Source organism: Columba livia, chromosome 6 (genome assembly GCF_036013475.1).
Source record: "Columba livia isolate bColLiv1 breed racing homer chromosome 6, bColLiv1.pat.W.v2, whole genome shotgun sequence".
Classification (NCBI taxonomy): domain Eukaryota; kingdom Metazoa; phylum Chordata; class Aves; order Columbiformes; family Columbidae; genus Columba; species Columba livia.
In genome coordinates this window covers 14,277,742-14,301,222 of record NC_088607.1, presented here as the reverse complement: position 1 = coordinate 14,301,222, position 23,481 = coordinate 14,277,742, and the positions used below count along the sequence as shown (strand labels likewise).

The 23,481-nt window shown below is 49.0% G+C and overlaps 2 protein-coding genes across 7 annotated transcripts in view; one reads left to right on the top strand and one right to left on the bottom strand.

Annotated features, from left to right (window-relative positions):
- Positions 1 to 33: 33 nt before the first annotated feature.
- On the bottom strand, positions 34 to 16,262 carry ACTR1A (actin related protein 1A). 2 transcript variants are annotated; one of them, XM_021295893.2, is made up of 12 exons: positions 16,080 to 16,260; positions 10,426 to 10,490; positions 10,127 to 10,212; positions 9,465 to 9,540; positions 8,710 to 8,835; positions 7,812 to 7,936; positions 7,263 to 7,479; positions 5,100 to 5,192; positions 4,189 to 4,363; positions 3,306 to 3,367; positions 2,898 to 2,938; positions 34 to 2,267 (listed from the first exon to the last, which is right to left on the bottom strand). In XM_021295893.2, the coding sequence occupies exons 4-12, from the start codon at positions 9,510 to 9,512 to the stop codon at positions 2,165 to 2,167; spliced, it is 990 nt and encodes a 329-aa protein (XP_021151568.1). In that variant the 5' UTR covers positions 9,513 to 9,540; positions 10,127 to 10,212; positions 10,426 to 10,490; positions 16,080 to 16,260; the 3' UTR covers positions 34 to 2,164. The 2 variants fall into 2 exon arrangements, with proteins under 2 accessions (XP_021151568.1, XP_005508585.1); XM_005508528.3 differs by lacking the exon at positions 10,127 to 10,212 and having other exon boundaries at positions 16,080 to 16,262.
- Positions 16,263 to 18,346: 2,084 nt separating this feature from the next.
- The window catches only part of SUFU (SUFU negative regulator of hedgehog signaling), a 97,421-nt gene continuing 92,286 nt past the window's right edge, over positions 18,347 to 23,481 (top strand). Inside the window, exon 1 of one of the 5 annotated variants that reach the window (XM_065067161.1) lies at positions 18,347 to 18,661. In XM_065067161.1, the coding sequence (XP_064923233.1) occupies positions 18,468 to 18,661 (194 nt within the window). In that variant the 5' untranslated portion in view covers positions 18,347 to 18,467. The remainder of the gene's footprint in view (positions 18,662 to 23,481) is intronic. The other 4 variants (XM_065067157.1, XM_065067158.1, XM_065067159.1 and 1 more) reach the window with 4 other exon arrangements.

The following is a 23,481-nucleotide window of genomic DNA, read 5'->3' as shown; positions in this document are numbered from 1 at the left end:
AATGTGGGCAGATGAGGCCAGGAGGCTTGAGAGTTGTATATGAATGACTTTATTTAAATATGCTGGGCACCACCAGGCAACATGGTTTGGACAGTGTGCGAGGGAACAGTCAGGCAGATCAAATGAATGCTAGATTGGAGGCGGCACCTTTCAGTGCAGTCACTGCAGGTTACAAAATGGAGCACTGCTGCTTCTGCCAGGCCAGCAGAGGGGCGGGGGGAAGATCACTGGCACTGCCTGGGGCGTGTGCAAACTGCACCAAGAAGGATTTGCTTCCCGTCTGTACGCTGCAACAAACCCGCAAGAACGCAACTGATTTTACAGCAGAATAAGGCTGAGCACTGCCTGCTCTTCTCTGACAGGTTCTTGCTTAAAAATACACACTCTGCTCTGATGGGGGTAGGTGAACAAGCAACCTGGCCTCAGCTGGGAAGAGACCACCCCACCTGCCTGGCTACAGCCTCTGCGAGCACAGCAGTTCCCCCTGGAGCAGCACCCTGCACACTGCTGCTGACATCCTCTCAGCTGGGCCCGTGCCCCAGCTTTGCCAGGCCTCTGCAGCCCCCCAGCTCTCACCCCATCTCTGCGCTTGAGGGGGACCCCGAGGTGATGCACGGCAACAAACAGAAAGGAGGGAACAGGGATGAACTGCCACAGAGAAACTCCAGCTCCACTGCTACTGCGAGGTCCTGCAGAAAATTAACAGGATGAAAGAAAAAAGAAAAGCACCAAATAATGCATAAGGAAGGAAGAGTGACACATGCCAACGCAAGCGGGGCTGTAGGGCTGCCCATGGCTGTGAAAACAGAAGTGAAGCAGCCACCAGGTGAGCAGAAAGGCATCAGCAGTACAGCAGAACGCAGCCATCGCCACAGCCTCCTGCTAACAAAGCTGCTGCTCCCACCAATGTCCTCGTACAGTTTATTGTCCTCTCATTTAGTGTATTCACAGAGAACAAGGAGACGCCCTAAAGAGCAGCTGCTGCGCGTTGTCGCAGGGCTGGCAATTCCACTACGCATGTGTGCTGTAAACAGTGTTAACATCAACAACGGACAGCAGGGTAGCAGGTGATCAAAGAAGACCCAAAGAGTAATTCCCAGGTGCTGTGGTCAGTATTTGAGATATCCTCAGACATTGCAATAACTGAAACAATTCTTACATTACAATGCACCTTTCCGATTATTATTTTGCCCCAGAATGGATAAAGTACACAAGAGTTATGCCTGGCTGCAGATACATGCTCCCTTTGGCCTGACACTGCAGGAAGGAGGGAAACAGCCTTGACTCTTACAGAGAACAAACATGAGAACTCAGCACTGTATATGCTGGCAGGTTGAGGGGGAACACACAAGTGCCTTCACCCCCACTCTGGGGCACTTGCTTCCAGAGGAGAAAAAGTATTTAAAAAAAGGTACAAGAGAATAACCGTCTAGTACAATGACAGCTGATAAGATTTGCTTTGTTCTACTCCATGCAATACAAACTAAGTCCTATCACCAACTTCTCCAGCTGCGGTGCAGACCCGCACATCAGGCTAAGAAGTTACACATGCGTACACACACTCACGCACCAAAAACAGTGGGGGCAAATGGGCTTAGCTGTTGAGAATGTGCTTTCTCTTAATAAAAAATTATATTAAAAACAACTTCAAAAAACCTACTGATGGTGAAGACACTGCTGAAGAAAAAAGTAGCGATGGGGCTTCAGCTACATGTTTCCAGACAATCCAGGCATTGCAGTCGGCTGACTAAAGCCCATGTGAGCAGTCTGCAGTGGTTGGCTCCCTTCAGGCTTGCTAGGCAGTTCCTATAAGCTGTTCCCTTTGTTTTTGCTTGCTTTTTTTTTGTTTTAAAGTGACAAATGTGATTGCGATACAGAAATTAAGAGACTGAAATGAAAAAGGAATGGGCTGTTCAGGAGAAATTCAGATTGGTATTTTCCCCTTTCCATTTAAAAAACAAAACCAAAAATAAAACAAAAATAAAATAAGAAAATAAGTAGTTAGTAGTACTAATACAACCCTCCTGCTGCTGTCGTCTGCTCAGTGACATCGGGGCATGCTGGCACACACACACACACAGGCAGCTCTCAGACACTCGGACTCAGAAAAGCGAGTTTAGAACTGAAGTGAGTCTTCGGAGGAGACTGAGGACAGGTCCCAGGGCTAGAAGGCTTGTCGCTGGATGGCACGAGCTCCATCTTCTTCATATTCCTTTTTCGAAACCCACATTTTCTTAAAGGTGTCCAGTGAAGCCAGGATAGAACCACTGGGGAGAGACAGAGATGTTACAGGTTAGTGTTGGGAGCACTCATAGCTCTGCAGAGATGAGCTGTTTCTATTGTGTGACACTTCCCCATGTCAGAAAGGTCCTGAGGCTCCCAGTTACCTGCAACAGAAACATGCTCTGGACAGTCGCTTCCCCTCCTGTTGGCCTCAACCACGCGCAGCCTGGCACCAGCCACCCCTCCCAAATGACCTGCGACTGCTCCTCCCAACACCAGTGCTCTTCACTAGGGAACTGCTCTCACTTTCTAGGATTACAGAGCAGAGTGTAGTTCTCCCAATCTGCAGCAAAAATGTACACAAGAGGGAGAACGTACCTACAGCCTCTGCCCTAAGGAATGTACTACCTATGAGCTTGTTCTACCTTAGACTGTATGTTAAGACTGGTAAAATGAGGAAAATTAACAGGTCCTGCAGGAGCCTGAAGGAAAGAAAAGGTACGGGGGCTGGCAGTGTGGAGGGAGTCAGGCTCAGTAACTGTGCTGAGCACTGCGCAGCTGAGAGATGAAACCCTCCCGACACGCAGCACCAGGAGGGACAAGAGTGCAAGTGCCGACAGGCTGCACCTCCCCAGCACACACCCCACAGCAAGACGTGTCACTGCAGTACGTACCCAATCCACGTGGAATACAATCTCTCCTGAGGAGCTGATATCTGGGAGAAAAAGAGAGGATTGGTCAGTACCTTCCCAAGCTCCAGTCTGCTCCTCCTGGCACGTTGCCCTCATGTCACTACAGCTGACAGTGCACAAACACAGGTATGGTCCCTCCCACCAGAAAGACACCCAGCAGCTTCCCCTCGAAACAGCCACTGCAGTCCAGGATCCTGGATCATGTCAGAGGAGACACATTCTTAGTGATGAAAACAAACAGGTTTTCATCACAACAGGAAAGGCTGTTGGGCTGTCTCACAAAAGCCATTTCTGGTTTGAAGCAAATGGCAGCTGCACTCTCAGCGTGGGGTTCTTTAAAGGCCACAGAACACCACACATAGGGAGTGATATAAACACAAAAGACCCTACCCTTATTTTGACGTCCTTCGGAGCTAGTTTCTTCACTTCGCTCAACAGTCTGTCTCCAAAACCTACACAAAACACAAAATATGTAGTCTGAGCCTCTCAGCAAACTCCCAGATTCCATCTACTAACAATGCGGACATGCCTTGTGCAGCCCTACTCAAATATCCCACTGCAGATATCAGAGTGAGACCAGTTTGGAGAGGCGCAGAACACAGCCAGTGGGATAACGGGATTCTCTCTCCCTCAGGCAGACCTCAAACACTGGCTCAACAGGCTCCATGCCTCGGCAGCAACTTGAGACCAGCACACAAGATTTTTAGCTAGGAACACAGGTGGGCCAGTTCTCTCATCTTTCCCTGAGCATTCCTCCTGTGTCCAGCTCATTTGCACTGGGGAGCAGGGTCTGAACAGGAAGACTAGGACCTATCTGGAGATGTCCACCTGTGGATAACAAGCTAACGGGTTCTGGCAGAGGGTATATTGAAGCTGATGGGGAGAAAGCTTTCTGCACATGTGCAGCTGACACTTCATGCAGTACTGGGACCATTGGACTCTCCCACACACCAAAGACCTAAAGGAATTTTAGCAGGTGCAAGAGCCTTTCACATGCCTGGTCTCAACTATCCTGAAGTAGAGCAGCAGAAATGAGTCACACAGGCAGAGTGATAGGAAGAAAAAGCCCTTTGAGCCCAGGAAGTGACATGCAGGGCAGAGGTGTCTTGCATGCCCAGAAGGGTATGACCAGGACTCAGAAAATTAAATAACCCGAGAGAGCAGCGTTCCCGCAGCCCTCATCCCACAGGACAAGCTGGGTGCCCAGTTTCATATGAGAAGGAAGCAAGAGCTCAGGTGTGTCACAGCCCCCTGAAAGAGGAGAGGCAGGAACCTTTGAAAAGCGTGGAGCCGCCAGACAGCACGATGTTGGAGAACAGCGTTCGCCTCAGGTCCATGTCTGATTTTTGAATGGCAAAAACGAGCACTTCGTGGAGTCCTTCACATTCCTCCCCTATCAGGTCCGGCCGGAACAGGAGCTCTGGGGCCCGAAAACGGGCAGGGCCGATCTGCAAGGGAGAAGTTAGCACAGAGGGGAAAAGAGTGCATTGTGGCTCTTTTCACTCTCTACAGTTTGGACTTGTCTTAGGTGAAACTTCAGAGTAACAGTTTCCTTGACATTCATGCTGCACTGCTAGCTCCCAAGTGTACACCAGTTCAGTCTACTGCTCCTAGAAAAGGTACTATTTCCATTTTGTAGGTGAAGGCGATGAAGAAACTTGCTCAGCCCCATAGAGCAGGTCACTGGCAGAAAAGGGAGCAGGTCCACCTCTGGGTGCTGGAGGTAAGACCTGTATTTCCCCTCCTTCAACCATTTTGTAGAGGGCTGTCTTTTCAGGAGTCTTCCTAACTCACTCTTCAAAGCAATTGTTTCTGCACCTCTAGGCAGGTCAAAAGCCACATGCAAAAGCACTGCTGAATTTACAGTGAACGGATTACAACTCACACTCCACACCTGATCTGCATAAATATCTGCTAGACCAGTGCCTGCACTCAAACAGCTCAGAGTGCCCATTGTCAAACTACATTCTTAACCAGGACTTCCAGTAGAAGTTGGGAGGTTTCTAATAACACTCTCTTTCCCTAAAAATTCTAGTTCCCAGTCAAAAGTCTGGAATCAGTTCTGGTCTTTTAAAATTATCCCCTCCCACTTAACAGTGCATTAAATTTCCCACCACTGGGCAGAAGGCTACTCTGGAAACCCTGTGCTTCACATGAGGAATCCTCTGAGTGGTCCCTACAAACCTCAATAGTGCTTCCATCTGGCAGGTAGTACTGAGCCTTCTCAGTTTCCAGAGTGTCATCCTTCTGGGGGTTTATTGACAGGTAGCAGGCACGCTGGAGAGGAAACAGAGTCAGGGAGAGGGAGATGAGAAAGGCAAACCCAAATGCCTCTGAGAAAATACTTTTCTCACTAATAATCAAAATCTATGTATCTCTTTGGGGAAACCAATTTCAACAATATTTTGTGCTGGGGTAAAGAGCTTTTAGGTTCACATTAAGTAAAATACCTGTTCATGCTACAGCTCCATTGAGGATGCTCACACCCCCTCTAGCTGCTGCTCACCTCTTGCTTCCAGCTCTCTTACTGCTTAGAATTTACCTCCCTCTAGTGCAGATGGTGTAAATAACCTGTGAGCGCTTCCAGCCTATTGCAGGGCAAAGTAAAACACACACCTAGATCACCTTTAGTGACATTAACCTTGTATAAAGGTAGGCTCAGGTAACTTCACAACAGATTAGGAGCATGAACAAAGTGCATTATTGCATTTCAACAGGGTAAAGGATAACTAAAAGCTAACAGCAAAAAATTCTTAATGTGATCTAAGACGCTCACTTCCTATTTTAAACTACACAGGAAACAAAATACTGTGACTTTTCAAACTGCTGCAGCACCCTGTATTTTCTATTCCACAATAAGCTTCGCTATTCCAAATGTAATCATTTGGGTATTAAAAAAAAATAAAATCTAAACAGACTCACTGAAACATGTGAAACGTGGGCTGGAAGAGGCCTCTTTAGATCACTTAGTCCAACAGCCTTGCTCAGGCAAGGTCAGTTAGAGCAGGCTGCCCAAAACCATGTCCAGCCATGTCTGGAGCACCTCCACAGGTGGAGAATCTACAAACCTCTTTGGGCAACCTGTTCCAGTGTTTGACCACTCTCACAGTAAACCAAGAAACAGAGAACAACGTTTGCACTGAAGCAGGTATTAAGAGTTCCCCTTTTAAGGTAATTTCTCCTCTAGTCTTCTCAACATCTCCAAATTTCTTTCCTAACATTTTCCTCCTTTAAAACAAAAAAACAAGCAAACAAAAAAAAAACACCAAAACATCTTGAGTCCGACAGACTCCAACAGACCACAGGCAGCTTTTGGGACTGACAAACTCCAGGATCTCAGCTTTGTGCTTGCCATGGTGCATTCAGGCAGCATATCCAAACTTCTCCCAAGGCAAGAAAGCTGCAAACACAAGAAGCTGCTCTCAACCCCTCAGATTTGCAAAGCAAGTCACAAATGGCACCAGCATCAAGAGAAATCTCACTGCAAGTTCCAGGCCCATATATCCTAGAAATCTGCAACACCTTCCACAGCTAAAATTAATCTTAAAGCGAAGTGTATAGACAAGAGAATGAACATCAAGTTGTTTCCTCCTGCTTGTGATCCCTGCCTGCCCTGGATTTTAGAGCCTTGCCCTGAAGTCCAGCACTAGTGAGAGATATCATCAGACTCTGAGAAACTGCAGCACAGATAAAGGCAAAACAAACTCCGAACCACCAGCCTGTCTTCACCTCCATCTTAACAGCCCCTCAACAGGGATTAGATGTGACCTGGACTATAAGTCTCCCAGAAAATGAGACGGTTGAGGTTGCCAGGGACCTCTGGAGGTCATCTTCTCTACCTGCCTTGTTAAAGCATGGCCACCTAGAGCATGTTGCCCAGGACCATGTCCAGGTGGCTTTTGAGTATCACTAAGGATGGAGGCTCCACAGCTCTCTGGACAACTAGTGCCAGTGCTTGGTCACCCTCACAGTAAAAAAGTTTATGTTCAGACAGACCCTCCTGTGCTTCATTTTGTGCCTCTTGTCCTCTCACTGGACATCACTGAAATGAGCCTGGCTCTGTTTTCCTTGCACTCTCCCTTCAGGTATTTATATATTAATACATTGGTAAGATGCTCCCCAACCTTCTCTGCTTGCAGCTCAACAGTCCCAGCTCTCTCAGCTTTTTCTCCTATGAGAGATGCTCCAGTCCTTTAACCACCTTGGTGGCCCTCAGGCAAAGGAATGAGGCGTGGAACTATTATTAGTAATGGGTAGGCTGGCAATTCCCATTAGACTTCACAAGTCACAACCTCCCTTGGGCAGAAATCCCTTCTTGGATAAACACAGAAAAAGACAGTACATCACCTCCTTGATGGTCTTGACAATCTCAAACTCAGAGGTGGTGTGGAAGTCATAGCCTTCCTTCCGGAGATAGAGGCGCAGGAAGCGTGAGACATCCCGGCCGGCAATGTCGATCCGCATGATGGAGTGAGGCATGGCAAAGCCTTCATAGATGGGAACCGCGTGGGTGACGCCATCCCCGGAGTCTAGCACCACTCCTGTGGTCCTCCCAGTAGCGTAGCTAGCAAAGGGGCAAACAAACATGTCAGAGCAAGCAGTCCCAAGTGACAGCAAGTATCCAGCACAGCCAAGCTCAGCTCAGGGAGCAGAGATTTCACAGGAAGAGGGGTGAGAAAAAACCAACAACCTAATTCTCCTCATAGTCCAGCAAATTCCTGTAAACTCCATATTACAGAAATTAAAATTGAATTTCATTTCTTGTTTGAAAAGGGGATAAGTCAGACATCAGTACAGTCTTCTGTTTTGTTTTGGGTTTTGTTGTTGTTGTTTGTAAAACAAACGCATTTCCCAGCAACATTTCACAAACACAAATCAAAGACAAAACACACTTACAGGCTAAGCACAGCTTGCATGGAGATGAATAGTGCTGGCACATTGAAGGTCTCAAAAAACACCTCAGCAGCACGCTCTCTGTTCTTGCGTGGGTTTAGAGGTGCTTCCGTCAGCAGCACAGGATGCTGGTAAAGAAAAGAAGGAGCCGTGCTGCAGTAACCAGGAGGCAGCTAGATGTGTGTTCCTGAAAATTTCTGCTCTGTGTATTTATTCACTTTAGGTACCACTAGTGCAAGAGGACAGGTACTGAGGTGTGCTTAACTGTGAATAACCTCTATCAAATCGGAGGACAAGCAGGTCCTCCTGGCCTAGTTATGAAGAAGTGTTAGGAAATCTGCTCTGTGACTGTTCCTGTCCTGTGAAGGATGAACAAGATGACTTTCAGCACCAAAAGTCAGCCAGATTAACCGAAATACAGACACTAGGAAAGGGTAAAGGCATACGGTCTTAGCACAAGCCGGCAGAAATATTCCTACTCCACTTATACAACCTACTGCTCTCAGTCATTTAATAACTTCTTGGTCAGCTCCTTCCAGACCGAAGGATTGTGGTTTTCTCCTTCCTCTGTTCAAAGTATGTCACTGCCAGGTGGATGTGCCTGATGCGCAGGCCAAACAGGAAAAGTTAGAAGCACTTGGCCTAGAGCAGAATTGCTAGAGAGAGTGTGAATAACAAATGTTGAAAGTCAGATTTTCAGTCAGGCCAGAACTAGAGAGGAACTCTGCCTGGACACTTTTGTGCAGTATTTCCTGAGAGGTGAAAGAGCCCAATTTAACAGCAGACACATTTAGAAAGAAGAGCAAAGGAAAAGTCCCAAATCTTTCCTGGACTTCCAAGGCTCCTGTTGTACCACACACACTGAATGTCACCTGTGCCATTCTGTAATGAGGTATCTCACCTCCTCTGAGAACGTCTGAAGCTGGTCTTTTGAATACACATACTGCCAAATGCGCTCCATGTCGTTCCAGTCCTTCACTATGCCGTGCTCCATCGGGTATCGGATTGAGAGGAGACCTCTGTGCTCCTGAGCAAACAGAAAGGACAATAGAGCATACCTGCCAGAGACTCAAAACCACATTTCTAAGCACTATGACTATGATTTCATCTGGCAGACTCATTTTTGATTCACTAAAAGACAATTTATCTCTAGCATATAGGGCAAAAACTGAACATTTATCACAAACATCTCTCCTAGAGAAGTATTAATGAGATTAAACAAGGTCTTTTTATACTGTGTTTGCAGAGCACATTCTATCCCAACAGTTTTCAAGCCAACATACAGACACCTATCAAATGGTACTTTTGTTCTTCCAGCTCAGTCATGATACAAAACATAACAGGCTGGTATTGGGGAATGTTGTTTGGAGGGCTCACAAGAAATGTGAGGCCCCAAGACTCCATGCTGACAAAAGCAGGACCGTGGAAAGCAAGATTCCTGTTCACACCAGGGAGATAGAAGGCAACCAAAGTAGAGCCCATTTCTAAAGTTCCCAGTCAATAAGATGGGAATGTAACCACACAAACCTTTTCTGCTCTTCAGATCTATACACTGGTACAAATGAACCACAGCCCTTTTAAACACAACTGCTACAGCCCCTCCTCACAGCAGCATACAGAGATATATGGAGACGTGCAGCATAGAGGTTTTCTTACCTCTGCCTTTGGACCAATGAAAATGTCCCCTTCTAAAGCACCAGCCATAACACGAATGTGCTTCGGTCTGCCCACACTAGAACAGAGGCAAGAGTATAAATGCTGAGAGCTCAGATACACCCAAAGATTAACTACTTTGTGTTACTCTCTGTCCTAACCAGTGCTTTCAAAGTGCTGGGCAAGTATGGGGGCGCTAGCAGGTGCAAACAGACCCAGGTTTGCTCTCAGCTAATCTCAAAATCAGAGATGAAGGGAACAGACTGTAGACAGTTCTGACCTGGCAGGACATAAGCCAGTTGAGTCTGGCCACACTTTCCCTGGTGATTCAGGACTTATTTGTTCCAACAGTGCCTGGGGGGAACACAGCCAGAGTGAGCAATGGTCTGAGGTGATACATCCACGTGGTGTTGCCTGACCTCAGGTAGCCTTCTCAGATTAGACATTTATAGTCCCACACCCCACCTCACCATACAGAACACATTGCTCAGAACACAAATATACTCATTAAAAATCCACCGCATTGAAAATAGAAGACATTCACTATTCAGAGTTCATGATCTAGTAGTCCTTCTTCCAGCAAAACTCTCAGAAAACTTCCAAGGAAGTTTGGCAGGAATCGAGACATCAGACCACACACCAAAGAAATATAGAGGACTTCACACCTCTCGTCCCAACTTTGTCTTTTTCTCGGTCCTTTTCCTCGTGTCTCAAGAGTAAAGGATCCTACATCTTTGGCTGGGTGTTGAGCCTGACAAAATGACAAGTCATTTTTATGGTGTGTGTCCCCCCAGAAAATCTCAAAGTATTTAATAGCAGAGACCTCCCCTCCCTGATGCTTCTGTGAAGCAGGCAGAAGAACAGCTTATTTATACAGTTGCAAAACTGGACCATTGTTCCCCTCTATGAGCCAAAGAATTGGTACACAGTACTAAGAACTTACCAAGACCAGCAGAATACTTACTAGTTTGGAAAGCAGTATTTTGGTATTTGATCACCTGCAAAGCCTGCTTTTATCACACCCGAGCCCTGTAGGAACAACAGATAAATACGTGAGCTTATCATTCATTTGGCCATCTTCACAAGTCTTAATGGAGCAGCCAAGTACATCAGCACTGCCAGATCCTCTCCTTTTTATAATACTAGAATAAAGCTCCCCAGGGATACATTCTCCAGGCAGAGCTGGGGATGGGAAGGTGCCAGCAGGCCAGCTTGGCCACTGAAGGGGAGTAACTAGCACCTTCCCTGGCACCAACATCACACATGGCACAAACACCCTCGAGTGTCCTGGTACTGCTCCATACACACACAAATGCTGCTCTGTACAGGCAAGTAGTTTTCCACACAATGCTATTGCTAGGGGTGCAGGAGGCTAAATCCCAGCTCTGCAGTTTTCTGTCGATCTTAAATACTCTCTGGGTAGAGGAGAGCACTGCAGAAAGCTGAGCAAGAGCAATCAAACCCTGCCAGCATAAGGAGCCAGTGCTAAAGGGGGAAGATGAAGGCTACAGATCTGGAAAGGATAGAAAGGGGGTGTGGATAAAAATCAGAGAAAGAAGTAGGAAAGGACTGTGTGAAACAGGCTGGAGTGGAGACTAAGGGAAAGAAGATCAGGTGGTGGATAAACTATCTAATACTACGGAGACAGGTCACAGAAATGTGGTCAGAAAAAACACTGGAAAATAAACCAGACTGGGGCCTGTAAAGAACAAAGGTGCCAGTCAGACTACAGGGCAAGGGCTGGCAGCAGGAAGAGCAGCTGACAGGATGGGGCTTGTTTAAAAGGGACAATGAAGAAGAGATTAGGTATGGCAGTCAGAAAGGCTCAAGTCCAAAAAGCCTCCTGTGACATTCAAAGCAGCACAAGCAGCAAACCCAGAGCGGGTGAAAGCAGCTCCAGGGAGGCCCTGGCAGGGAGTCAGTGCAGGGCACAGCTCCCATCCCCGCTGGTATCATCTGGAGGCATCCTGGGAACCCCATCATCGACTTGGATCTGTGCTGACTCCTTCCCTTCCTCCGTTTCCTCTTCCCATGCAAGGGAATGGCTCCTTGAAACAACGCGTGGCTTGCAGGAGCACCCAAGTTTTGCTAAGGAGTGGATTTTCATAGGATCGCCTTGGATAAGCCGTTTCAGTGATAATGCTACACTACCATTGGAGTAAATACTTCTGCAGAAAGAGGAGCAATTCTACTTTATCCTGTACTTAGAGCAAAGCACGTGAGTTTGCGCTGAAACCTGTCAAGTTCCTGATCACTCTCAAAGGCTCTGCAGCAAGACTCCTCTTTTTTGAGGCCAAAAAGACGTTTTAGCTGCTCCAGAGCATTTTCAAATGAGTCATGAGACAGCTCCTCCACTGCTTTTCCCTTTGCACCACCTATGCACAAGTCAGCATCGCTGCTTTCACCTGGAGGCTGAGGCCCAATGAGTTGCTCAGGGCTTTGCCAGAGGAGCTCTGGCTGCAGCGGCTTCCGATGCTGACATCCCAGCCGCCGGCACTGTTCCAGTGCCAGAGGTCAACAGCCAGAGCAGGCTCAGCAGAAAGGCATGTGGGGCGGCTCCGGACACTCCAGTTCACAATCTAGCGCCTTATTCCCAATCTATTTCCATCAGCAGTGCCAGCCGAGGTGCCAGGCTCTGCACAGAGCATGAGCGCCCTGCCATCAAGGCTGCCTTAAACCTGCCAGAGTTGGAGCTGCCGGGATGCAACCAGAAGAGATGATTGTCAGGAACACTCTGCAAACCAGACTGAGCTAGTTATAAGACAGATCCCTTGAATCCTCCTGTCCTGACAAACAGCAGCAGGCAGGCTGGCTCACAGAGCAGAGACAAGCTGGCGCCCAGGCAGGACTTCTGCCTCTGGGCACGAGGGACTCCCAGGGTCTGCACTGCCAGGTACCCATGGGACAATGTGGCCTCTGAAGCCTAAAAAAGCTTTTCCTTTAGACTGACTCTCTTATGGCTATTCACTTCAAAGCAAAACGAGGAATAAAACAAACCCACTATTTTGTTTTTCTTTATCCTAGCTTATAAACAACTCTATACCTGGGAAAGAATACCATCCTTTGTAAAGCCCCATAGCAAACAAGTTAAATCAAACATGGTAACGTGACCACATAAGAATATTGTGCTTATTGAACACTGTATTCAAGATAGTGACTGATCTTGTTGCCAGCATGGTCTGCTGCTGGAAGTGGTTTCAGGAGAACAATGATGCTCCTATTTTAACACAGAGACCAAAACTTCCTTATGCTGGGTCCAAAATTACCCAGCATGTCCTGGTGAGATTCCCAGCAAGTTATGCATTTTAATATATACATACTGAAGTTCAAAGTTAACCGAATGTGTCGGTGGTTCTGAACTCCTGGCTGGAGCCAAAGGCAAATGGCTGGTTTAGATATGCTGGTAGGATGGGACTTCAGCACAGTTGTGCTTCCAGGCGCCTGGGGATGAACAGAGCGCAACTGTTCGCCATCTCCACACTACAAACACCCAACAGCACTTTCTGATCTATTCAGTTTTTCTTTAAAACACTTTACTTCTTTGAAGATATATGTGCACCAGGTAAATCTATATCCTATAGATCAGTTTGAGATTCCTATACAATGAGAGGAAAAGGTTTAAATTTTGAAATAACCCTGACTAATTCAGAAGGTTTAAAAACCTGGTTTTTAATCTTTGTTTCAAATAAACAAAAAACCCATGCATCCTCCCTTCTGCTACAAGCTCTGATTTGTTAAAACTTAAAAAGAATGTCAAAATTAACATACTTTCACTTGTAACTATCCTGGCTGGGCTTTCATTTTTGTTTTGTTTTGGTTTGGTTTTTTATATGAGCAAAAGAACAGAAGAAGAATAAAAAAAGACATGTCAAATGTAGAAGTAAGGAAGATAATCTCATGGAAAATTCTCGTATCTTGAAGTAACTGAACATGCCATTTCCACTATCTCTGTGGCTAGTCAGCTATTGATTAATTCATCTTGATGCATTTAGGACTCAAATTTAAATGAAAATCACAAAGAGAGCCAATCTGCCATGCAGCACTTTCTATAAAGAGTACACATTTCATGTTGTAAAACTATTTTATTAGATACACATTTTATAAGACCAGGAGCAAACCAAAGACACAACGGCTGTTACTGGCAGCTTAGCTGTTTAAAACGCCACCACTTATCCTCTTTTACATAAACACAGACAATTCCACGGAGGTCAAGCAAATTGCACTTGCTTAGGCCATGGCTGAACCATGCTGTCTGTTTACATGTGTGTTGCATCATCAGAGCTCCCAGACCATCTATTTCAGAGAAAACTTGCTGGAGTGCAAGACGGGAACACAATTCTTTTAAAAATTACTTATTGGACAATGAGGAGTACTAAGGCTGTGCTGAGGCACAGCTCCAGCCCTCACTGCATATTACAAAGCTATCCCTGCTGAAAACACAAAGCTGAGGGTACTGTTTGGTAAGAGAAAAAAACCTTGTTGAGTTTTTAGCTACATACCTTAATGCCCTTTTGGAACACACGGAGATACTAGAGCAAGGCTGGGACTGGGAGAGTCTGGCTTGATCGCCAGCTCAGTATCTCGTTTCCCCCTCCCATACACACACACACGAGACAGGGTAACATTCAGGCTTGAAAAGCTGCTTGCGGCTCTTGAAGGAGCAGCAGCGATGAGGCAGCAGGAACGGCAGCACCTACTCCATGCAGCTCCACTTCCCATCCTGCCTGAACTCAGAGCAGCACCAAAAATGCAGCGTCACCACAAGGCTCCTCGGCTGGCAGCGCTGAAGACAGATGTCACAACTGCTTCATTCTACTTCTTGTACAGGGATGGGAACTCATTTATCAGAGGGGGAAGGAGAAGAATTAGCTTTTATAAGACCAGCTGATAAAATGAGAAGGGAAACAGATTCACTTGCTGCCATATGAGCCCTTCTTCAGGTCTGAAGCAGAGGCAGCAATCATTACGTCAAATAACAAAAGGACAGGCTGAAATTAGATATAGGCTGCAATTACATGACTACAGCACAACAAACTCATCCTCACAGTATCAGAGTGCCTGGAAATAACTTTAATGGTTAGGTAATCACCCAATACCACAGCAGAGTCAGTGCAATCCCAGTCTTTTCTAAGAACAATCAACCTGACTTATTCTGTAATGTTTCTAATAATGACGATAACATGTTTTTCTCCATGTAGTCAATTCTACTGCTAAATCTCCTTTTCCATAAGGTATTTCCCTTCATTATCTAACCTACATGTCTCTGCTGTGATACCAGAGGAGGAAACAAAACCAAAACCGTATCAGAGAGCTCAAGTTGTAGAGAGGAAATTGGAATCAATAACAAAGAAGGGGTCAGAAGAATAGCTGGCTTGATCTGAGGAGACCTACATCACTCAGCTTATAGGAAAAAAAGCAATAGGTTGAGAAGTACTAGGCTAGCAAGCTCACATGTCATACAGCAAACAGATTCAGCAGAAATTAAGATTATGGAGAAAGGAGTACAGCACTGACCCTCTGAAACAACAAAATCTGAATCACTGGCAATAGAGGTCAGAAGGGAGGAGCACGAATTTGTGACTCACAACACTAAAGGAGGCTCCCTCCAAGATATGCCCTCCCACTGCTTCCCAAATAGACCTTTCTCTTGGGAGGCCAACATGGATGGGGCTACTCAGAACTGGACCCAGAAGTATCTCACCAAGGCACACAATCACTCCCATTGATCTCCAACTCAGCTATTACCCACACAGGTTGAAGGGCTGCTTTGAACTAACAAGAAGCATTATCAGCCAGGAGCCACCATCTGTGACACCACACCCCACTGTCAAATTAAATCTGATGCAACCCCTGTTGAGCAGTTCCTCCAGGAGCTCTGCTTCCCGTGGGCTTCAGCACGGGAATGCGAGTCCTGAGTGCCAGCTCCCACTTGCTGCGACTGCCAGGCTGGAGGCGCTGGGGCTGTGCTGCAGGAGCGGCTGCAGGCCCCCAGCTCCACCATCACCTGACAGGGAAGAGCGGGCACCCCAGGGCATGCCGGGAGTCCAGCCAAGGACTGCCCCCAGAGCATGCCGGGAGCCTGGCCAAGGCCGGGCCCACCAGCCCCCATTGTCCCCCAGGCACAAAGAGGGACAAGGCGGGGCCGCAGAACCGGGGTGCAGCCCCGCCTGACGGACAGCTCTAGCTGCCAATGAGCACAGCTGCTCCCCGCAAGGGCGTGGCGGGAGGAGCACGGCTTCGCCAGGTAACGGCGAGCAGCCCCCACTGATTGACAGCCGCCCCAACCAATGGGGACGCCCCGCCCCTCCCAGCCAGCTGGCACCTCGGCGGCGCCGGGGGCTGCTCCCCACCAGCGAGGGGCTGCGGCCCTCCAGCGGGTGAGAAGCAAGCGCCGCAGCCAATCGCGGTGCGCCGAACCGCGGCGGCCCCGCCCCAGCGGCGGCCTGCGAGGATGCAGCGTACGGCGCTGTACGAGGGCCCGAGGCGGCGGCCGGGCCGGCGGGGGAGGGGGGGCGCGGCGGCGGGCAGGGCGCGGCCGTCCCCGATGACAAAGGGATTGCGGCCCGCCGGCCCTTCCCGCCCTCCCGGCTCCCAGGACGCGCGGCCGCCCGCACTCACGTTGTCTATCACGACGGGCTGGTTCGCTATCACGTCGTAGGACTCCATGGCGAGGACCCGCCGCAGCCACCCGTCAGGGAGCAACAGCCCAGCCTCTGCGGCGCATGCGCGGAGCAGCGGCGCGGAGCCGGCTGGGTGCTGTATTCCTCCGGCCGAGGTGCCTGCTGGGAAGCGTAGTCTGCGCCCCGCGCGGCACCAGCGTGAAGGCGCGCCGGAAGCGGGGCATGCTGGGAGATGTAGTGCGGATGGCAAAATTAACCCTTAAGGTGAAAGTGCCTTTTCGGCGAGAAACCCGAGTGGGGCGGCGGGTGCCGCGTTCCGGCGCTGACTGTGCCCTTTCACTAAAATGCACTGGATTTCAACTGCCTGATTTCTGGTTTAATACTTTTTTTCCCTCCTAATTTTTCTCAAAGGAAGAGAAAAAAATAATCACATCACCTTCTGTAGAAGGAATCCATCACTAATTAAAGTGTTTTACCACCCCGTCATTTCATGGAGTCATCTCTGTGAACCGGTCATAACGTGTCTGTTCTGAGTATTACCTGGTTTCTCTGCATTTTTTGAGGTGCAGCAACCAGAAAAGTAGCATCGGTACAAAGCACGCACATAATGGGCATTCTAAGTATTAAATCATGTTGCCTCTTATTTACGGTTTGTACTAAAAGCACTGTGAATAACTGATATCTGACAACAATACTAAAATGATATGTTTACTTCAAACTTGGAGCAAGAGTGGATCGCCAGATGAGTTAAAACGAACTTCACAGCCAGTGAGTGCACACAAATGCTGATTGACAACCCGCTTGCCTTGCCCTGCATCTTTCATGTGGACACTGAGACTCTTCTTCTGTAAGTTTCTGCCTTTAGTCCAAGCAGATACTCTCATCTCAGATATTTATCTTCAGTGATTTTCATCATTCACCTAGCGTAAAGGAGGGTTTTTTGTATGACAGGGTGGAGGGGTTGGAATGATTTCAATACCAGTATTGTATCACCTCAGTAAACGCCAGGAGACACACATTATGTGTGTTTTAAGCCAACATAGCATTCTATACATGAGTCTGTTAAATTTACCTTCTTAGTTGACCGTAATTGACTTATTGGGTGGATGTCACAAAAAGTAGTGTCACAGGGACAAGTGAAACGTTACGCTCACCTCCTTTCCCAGTGGGTAGTCATTTGTCTGCTTGACAGCTTCTTGAGTGTATGGGATCTCCTAAAAGGTATCTTGTGAATGTTGAGTTTAGAATAAACTCTCAGCCACATTAATCAGAAATGCAACAATCGGGAGCACTCATCCTATCCTCTCCGCACTCTTACAGCTCATTTTTTCTCTATGCTGATTAAAAAGCAGGCCACTGCTCTAGCAAGGGTATATAGGGCTATGCAACCTGCGCCAGCTCACACATATGTACCAGGCTTTGCAGGGCACAGGTGTAGTTGCAACTCAGGTATGAGCCAGATCTTCAATGTGTTGCTTTGCATTGCTTCACAGCTGCCACCGGGGTACCTACAGACACAGAAGGGGGGGTGGGCAGAACAGAGGCACTGTGAGGACCGTAAAAGATACTGAGACAGCAGCAACAGAAGCTGTAAGAGCAATAGTAAAATAAATACAGCTGTTAGCTGACCAAGTCTTGGAGCATAGCCGTGGTCCCACAGAACCACAGGGTTATGAACGGCACGGGGTGAGTGTGGGGTGAGTCCCACACCAGACCCTGCTGCACGGACAGAACAAGCCCAAGAGAACCAGCTCCTGAACCGCTGTGATTTACAGACGCGCTTCTTCAAATGAGATTAACACAGGCTGGAGATGGCTGCGGGCGGGAGCTGCCGCAGGAGGGCCCTTCCCCGCTGTAGCCCCCTGGGTGAGCCAGGGCCGGGTAAGGTCCCCCCAGGCCTCTGCCCCAGAACCCCCGCCAGCCGGGCCGGCGCTGCACAGGCTTCTCCCCGCTCCTTGCTGCGGGGCTCCCCCTGAGGCTGCCCCACGGCCACCTCTTCTCTTCCCTCGGGCCCACCCAGGCGCCGGCAACCTCCTGTTCCCTCCTGGGCTCTCCCTCATGCCCACGGCCCCCGGTTCCCGGGCCTCCCGCGCCTCACAGGCCCGCTCCACGCCGTGCCCGGCTGTCGCCGCTAGAGGGCGCGCTGGCGGCGTGCCGTGGGGCGGGGGGAAGAGGTGGGGCCGTCCTCCGCGCCGCGCGTCACCATTGGCGGAGCCGCCGTGTCACTCACCATCGCCCAGGCAGCGGGGCCCGCCCCCTCCTCCCGCAGCGCCGCGCGCAGTGCCGCTTGGGCCGGGCCGGGCCGGGCCGGGAGTGGGGCCGAGCCGAGCGGGCCGCACCGCGCCGGGACCAGCTGCCTCCGCCGCGCCGTCCCTGCCGCCGGGACATGGAAGGCGTGCGGCCTGGCGGGGGTCCTCCCGCCGGCGGACCGGGGTCAGGCTCGGGGTCGGGGTCCGGCTCCGGGTCCGGGTCCTTCCCGTCGCTCTTCCCGCCGGGGCTGCACGGGATCTACGGCGAGTGCCGCCGCCTCTACCCCGACCAGCCCAACCCGCTGCAGGTCACAGCCATCCTCAAGTACTGGTGAGGCGGCCGGGGCTGCGGCCTGGAGGGGGCTGGGGGCAGTCGGGGGGCTGGGGATGCCGCACGGGGTAAAGGGGTGGGCAGTGGGGCAGGGGAGGTTGCAGCAAGGAGAGAGGGACTGGGGTTTATGTGCGGAGTTTGGGGTGAGATGCAGGAGTTTGGGGGTGTGCAGTGAGCTTAGGGAAGGAGGCGCTGGGGTGCAATTGTGTGCCTGAGGGGTGTGTTTTGGGGAGGTTTCTTGGGAAGGATGCACTGGGAGCAGGAGGAAGGGTCTGGGAAGGGGTACATTGAGGCAGGAGGATGTATCTGCGTTTCTGGGGTGGTTTGGAGCTCCCCTGAGCAAGGGGTAGCTGGTGGGGGCCTTGGCTGGGGTAGGTCATAGGACAAGGGAATGTGTGCCACCCGGCAAAGGGCTCCCACGGAGCGTGTGGGGCTGGGGTTTCCCCTCCTGGACCCGGGACGGGAAGCAGGAGCTCTGGAGCTGAGGGTGCAGGCTTGGCCAGCGCTGGCCGGAGCGACCCTGCGCTCCGGGCTCCCAGCGGACGCGTGCTGTGCGTGTACCCACCCGTAAAACCCGCGAGGCAGAGCCAGCTCCCCTTGCCCTCGCGTAGCCGTGTGTTATCACAGACTGCAAATCTGCCGCTGCTGTCTCTGCTGACACAGTGTCTGACACCAGTAACAGCAGTTGTTTGTGTGGGAGAGTAGCATGAAGGAAGTACTTGGCTGTTTAGCTGTGGAGATAAGTGTTTAGTGTCTATCCCGGTGCAAAGAGGCTTCCTTTTGCTTTTTACTGTTTCTTTGCTGCTCAACCCCCTCATCTGGGCCTACAGAACACTATCAGGTAACCCCCAAGTGTTTGCTGGACCTGACATTGACCAGTCCCTGCTCCAGCACTTGGGAAAAGTTTGGTAAACACTTAATTTCTGTATTTACACTTCATTTTAACCAGGATGTCTCTACTGATTGAGTCCTGAGCAACAGCAGAATAACATCCTCCCTGTGTTCTGCTCTGACAGCCAAGCTGTTGCTGTTGTCTTCCAAAGAAGTGGCGTTTTTCATGCGGTTCTAGCAAGAATTATGTCTGTCAGCCCTTATTGCTTAGTGTTTTTCGTACTTAAACTGATACAGTGGGCCGAGATAAGAATCTGAGACCTCAAAATACAAACAATTTCTTAATCATCTGCGTGGGTTAGTACTGTGGTACTTTGGTGGTCTGATTGGTCTGTTCCTACATCTATTTCTAATCTTATGTATTCAAGCTTGATGAGTTTCCAGTCACCTTGATTTGGAGTCAGCACTTCTTTTCCATCAGCAGCTTAAACCAATCCTGACTAGAGTGACCCAAAATGTGTGTGGGGTGGAGGGTCTATAATGAAGAATGACAGAGACCCTTGTTTGGAAAGAAACCTGCCTGCTTGTTTGCTTAATCGTTTGAATATGGCTTCACTGTGATTGGAACTCAAATACTAGAAAAACTGCTATTGACAGTGATGGCCAGTTGCATGCAAGTAGTAATGTGACGCCCTGTTTATCCCGGCATTTTCCACTTAGCAGTTCTTCTGTCTGGCAGCAAGAGTTGAGAGTTTTGCCTGTAGAAATCAGAAGTGAGCTTTTTCCTGCTGTCCTGTGCAGGAAATTCTTGTGCGAGGTTGAGCTACAGGTACCTACTCTCCCTTTGATAACTAAGTTGGCTAAATTTGGAGGTTGGTTTTGTTGAAGGCTGGTAGAATGACTCCTGCCTCTGCTCGCTTTCTGTTAGTCTGTCCTCCTTTGCCTAGGCTGCCAGCGATTGCTTGGTTTAGATTAGAAGAGGAAATTGCTGAACAAAGTTCCCTGCCTTAGGAGAAATATTGTAACGTTAATCAGCTTTTAATTATACATATCAGTTTCTCTATGGTTAACAGCAATTTTTCTTTGTTCAGGGAGCTGAGGTTGTATTCTACGGCTTGCGTGGCAGAGGAGATCCTTACTTTGTAATATTGGTGAATCTGCAGAACTGTCTACCTATTAAATGCAGGGGTTTAGCTGTAAGGATTGATTCATGGAACTGGTCTTTTTTTTACACTCTATTTGCATATCTTGGGAAAGAGTTTGTGATTGCAGTTGAAACTTCTTGGAAAAGTTCCTGGCTGTATTTATGAAGGTCACGTGCTGAGAAAGGAGTTTCTATCTGTATCCGCTTTTATTTTTAAAATGTGATTCAATATCTCTCATCGAAATATCTTCATACATAAAATTGCTGGTGAAAAACCAAATTTGTATTTTCCTTGCTTTGTGATAGGTTTTGAGATAGGCAGAATTTGGACTGGACTGTTGTTTTTTCCTCAACTGTCTTGAACTTGGGCCACATACTTGAAAACCAGTGTGCTGGTCGGTGGCCTGTAGCTGTTTGGGGCTCACGGACCATTTCTCGGGGGGACGTCAGAAGGTAGCTGTGAAAAGCAGTCCTGTTGTCAGCTATGAACAGTCCACTAAGGACTTCTCAGGATGAGTGGATTGAGAATTTTACATTTTTTTTTTCTCACTGGGGAGCTGTTTCCTCTGTGCCCACTTTGGGTTTCTTCTACACAAACTTCAGAGCACTCTTAATGTCAGTCAAAGAAAGGCTCTTGGTGAAGATGCAAATCCTGGGTTTCCCCTGAGGCTGCCCTTCTTGCTCCTGAATGAGCTTCATGAATAGAGAATGTAACAAATTTGTACTGTACTTCTAGCTTTGAAGTTGGGCTTTCCTAATAAAATCCTCCAACGCTTCCAGCTCTTTGTGTGAACGTGTGTACTGATATGTAGATTGTGATACAAGGTCGAACCCTGCAACAGCGGCTGTGGGCGGCAGCATGTACCGCAGCAGGCATCAGCAGCCTCAGCTAGTCAGCGTGGCAGCGAAACCTGCCACCGAAACTGGATAAACATCTGTGCTGACGAGCCTTTGCCGAGCGTTATTGCCATGGGTACGTTACTAGCTGTGCTCCAGGTAGCTGGTTTAAAGCTAGTGCTGGCTATTCCTGCAGTTGCAGCAGTTTTAGGATAGGTATATGGCTTGGATTTTTTTTTTTTTTAAAATGTAGTTAGTCACTGCTGCAGGCTTTTTGTCTGAATCGCTTCCAAGCCTACCAAATTTCTCAGGGAGTAAAGACAATCTGGGTTATTGTGCAGTGTGTAAAGCAGTGGGTAGCTGACTCTGGGCAAGACTGAGCTCAGCTCCCCGAGCTGGCTGGTGCCGCATCCCTCAGCTGCTCCTTGCGTCCTCGGGGAGGCTTGGCCTTTGGAGAGAAGCGTGGGATTGTGGCAGGAGTGAGGGAGAGGTGTCTGGCTCACCTGGTGTGGGACTTGCTCTCTGTCTGCATCAGACCTGATAAATGTGCTTGAGTAGCCCTGGGGAAGAGCGAACTCGTGGAGCAGTCCCTGCCCTGAAAAAGGGCAGCGTAAGGGTTTGTCTTGTGTGTCGTCAGTGTCAAAGTGCCTGTGCCAGCAGTGTTCCAGTGCAAATCATTTGACATCCAAGGTGCTATTAAACCCAGTTTGGAAGCAGGTTTTGTGTGTGGGGAGGAGATGCTTGTTGCTTAGCAGATGAAGGCATTTTGCCTGCATTGCAAATCCTACACACCTGCTCTGACCACTTGCTAATCTCTCACTCTGGTTTGCTGGTCGGTGTATTGACTTCCCCAGATCTGGAGTCTTCCTGGTCAGGTGGTAATTGTGTGTGGCTGTTGCTGTTCACTGCGGCTCCTGGGGGTGAGTGACTGTCCTGGCTGGAATTGCTTCCACCAGATCTTCTGTCATGGATCTGGGAGGTACTGCTGAGGGGACCCTGAGTGCTGGCTGGGGTGTCACTGCCACACTCTGGATGTGGCCACCGGAATGGGTAACTACAGCAAAGATCTCAGACTGCTGCCAGCACGACCTGGTGCTGGTGAGGGGGAGTGGAAAGGCAGGTGGAAATGTGGTGCATCAGGGAGACTTGTGTCTTCTGAGTGTTTCAGTCTGTTGCCAGACTTGAAGAATGGGTTTTCTCAGGCCACCCCACTGGGGATCAAACTCTGATTCATCCCTGGTTCTAACATGCATTCACGATGCTTGCTCACCAGTTTACTTTTTACTCCGTAAAGATGACGCCTCTCATATGAGAAGGTTGTGTAATTCGGACTTGGCCCTTGGGCTGCTCACCCCTCTGTCCTGTCCTGATGTCCTGGGACTGCATCCTTGACTGACCCTCTGGGAAGCTGGAGCTGGCCTGGAGCCACTCTGGTGGCCTTATGTGACTTAAGAGGAGGGAAGCTGTCCTAGGGAAAGTCACTCATTTTAGATAACCCTGCTCTGCTTTCTCTTTTTTTCCTGCAGCAGTAGGAGAGAGGGCAGCACAGTGCACTTGTGGAGACAGCCCACAGGCCTTTAATACAAGGTGACATACTGCTTTGTACAGATTTGATAAGGTTGGGCAGAAGATTTCAAATAGTTTATCACTATCACTAGAAATCTGTGTAGAGTGTGTAGGTGCCTTCTGGAAAAAAAGAGGAAACTTGCTCTTGTGGCCCTTTCTGACACCACCTTTCCTGCGGGTGAAAACCCTGGGTAGTCCCCATGTGCATTAACTCTCCTCAGTGCTCATCTTGGAAAGCATCTTCTTACAGGTGCCTTGAAAGTCAGCTCAGCTGGGTGCTGGCCTCTTGCCAGACCCATGAGCCACCAGTGAACCACCTCACTCATGCCTAAGAACTGAAATGCTTGTCAGTGTTTCCTCTGTTCTGCTAGATGGGACTTTTAAGAGGGTACTGGCATTAGGTGGGATAACTGCAATTAAGCCTTGCTTTTTGATCACCCCA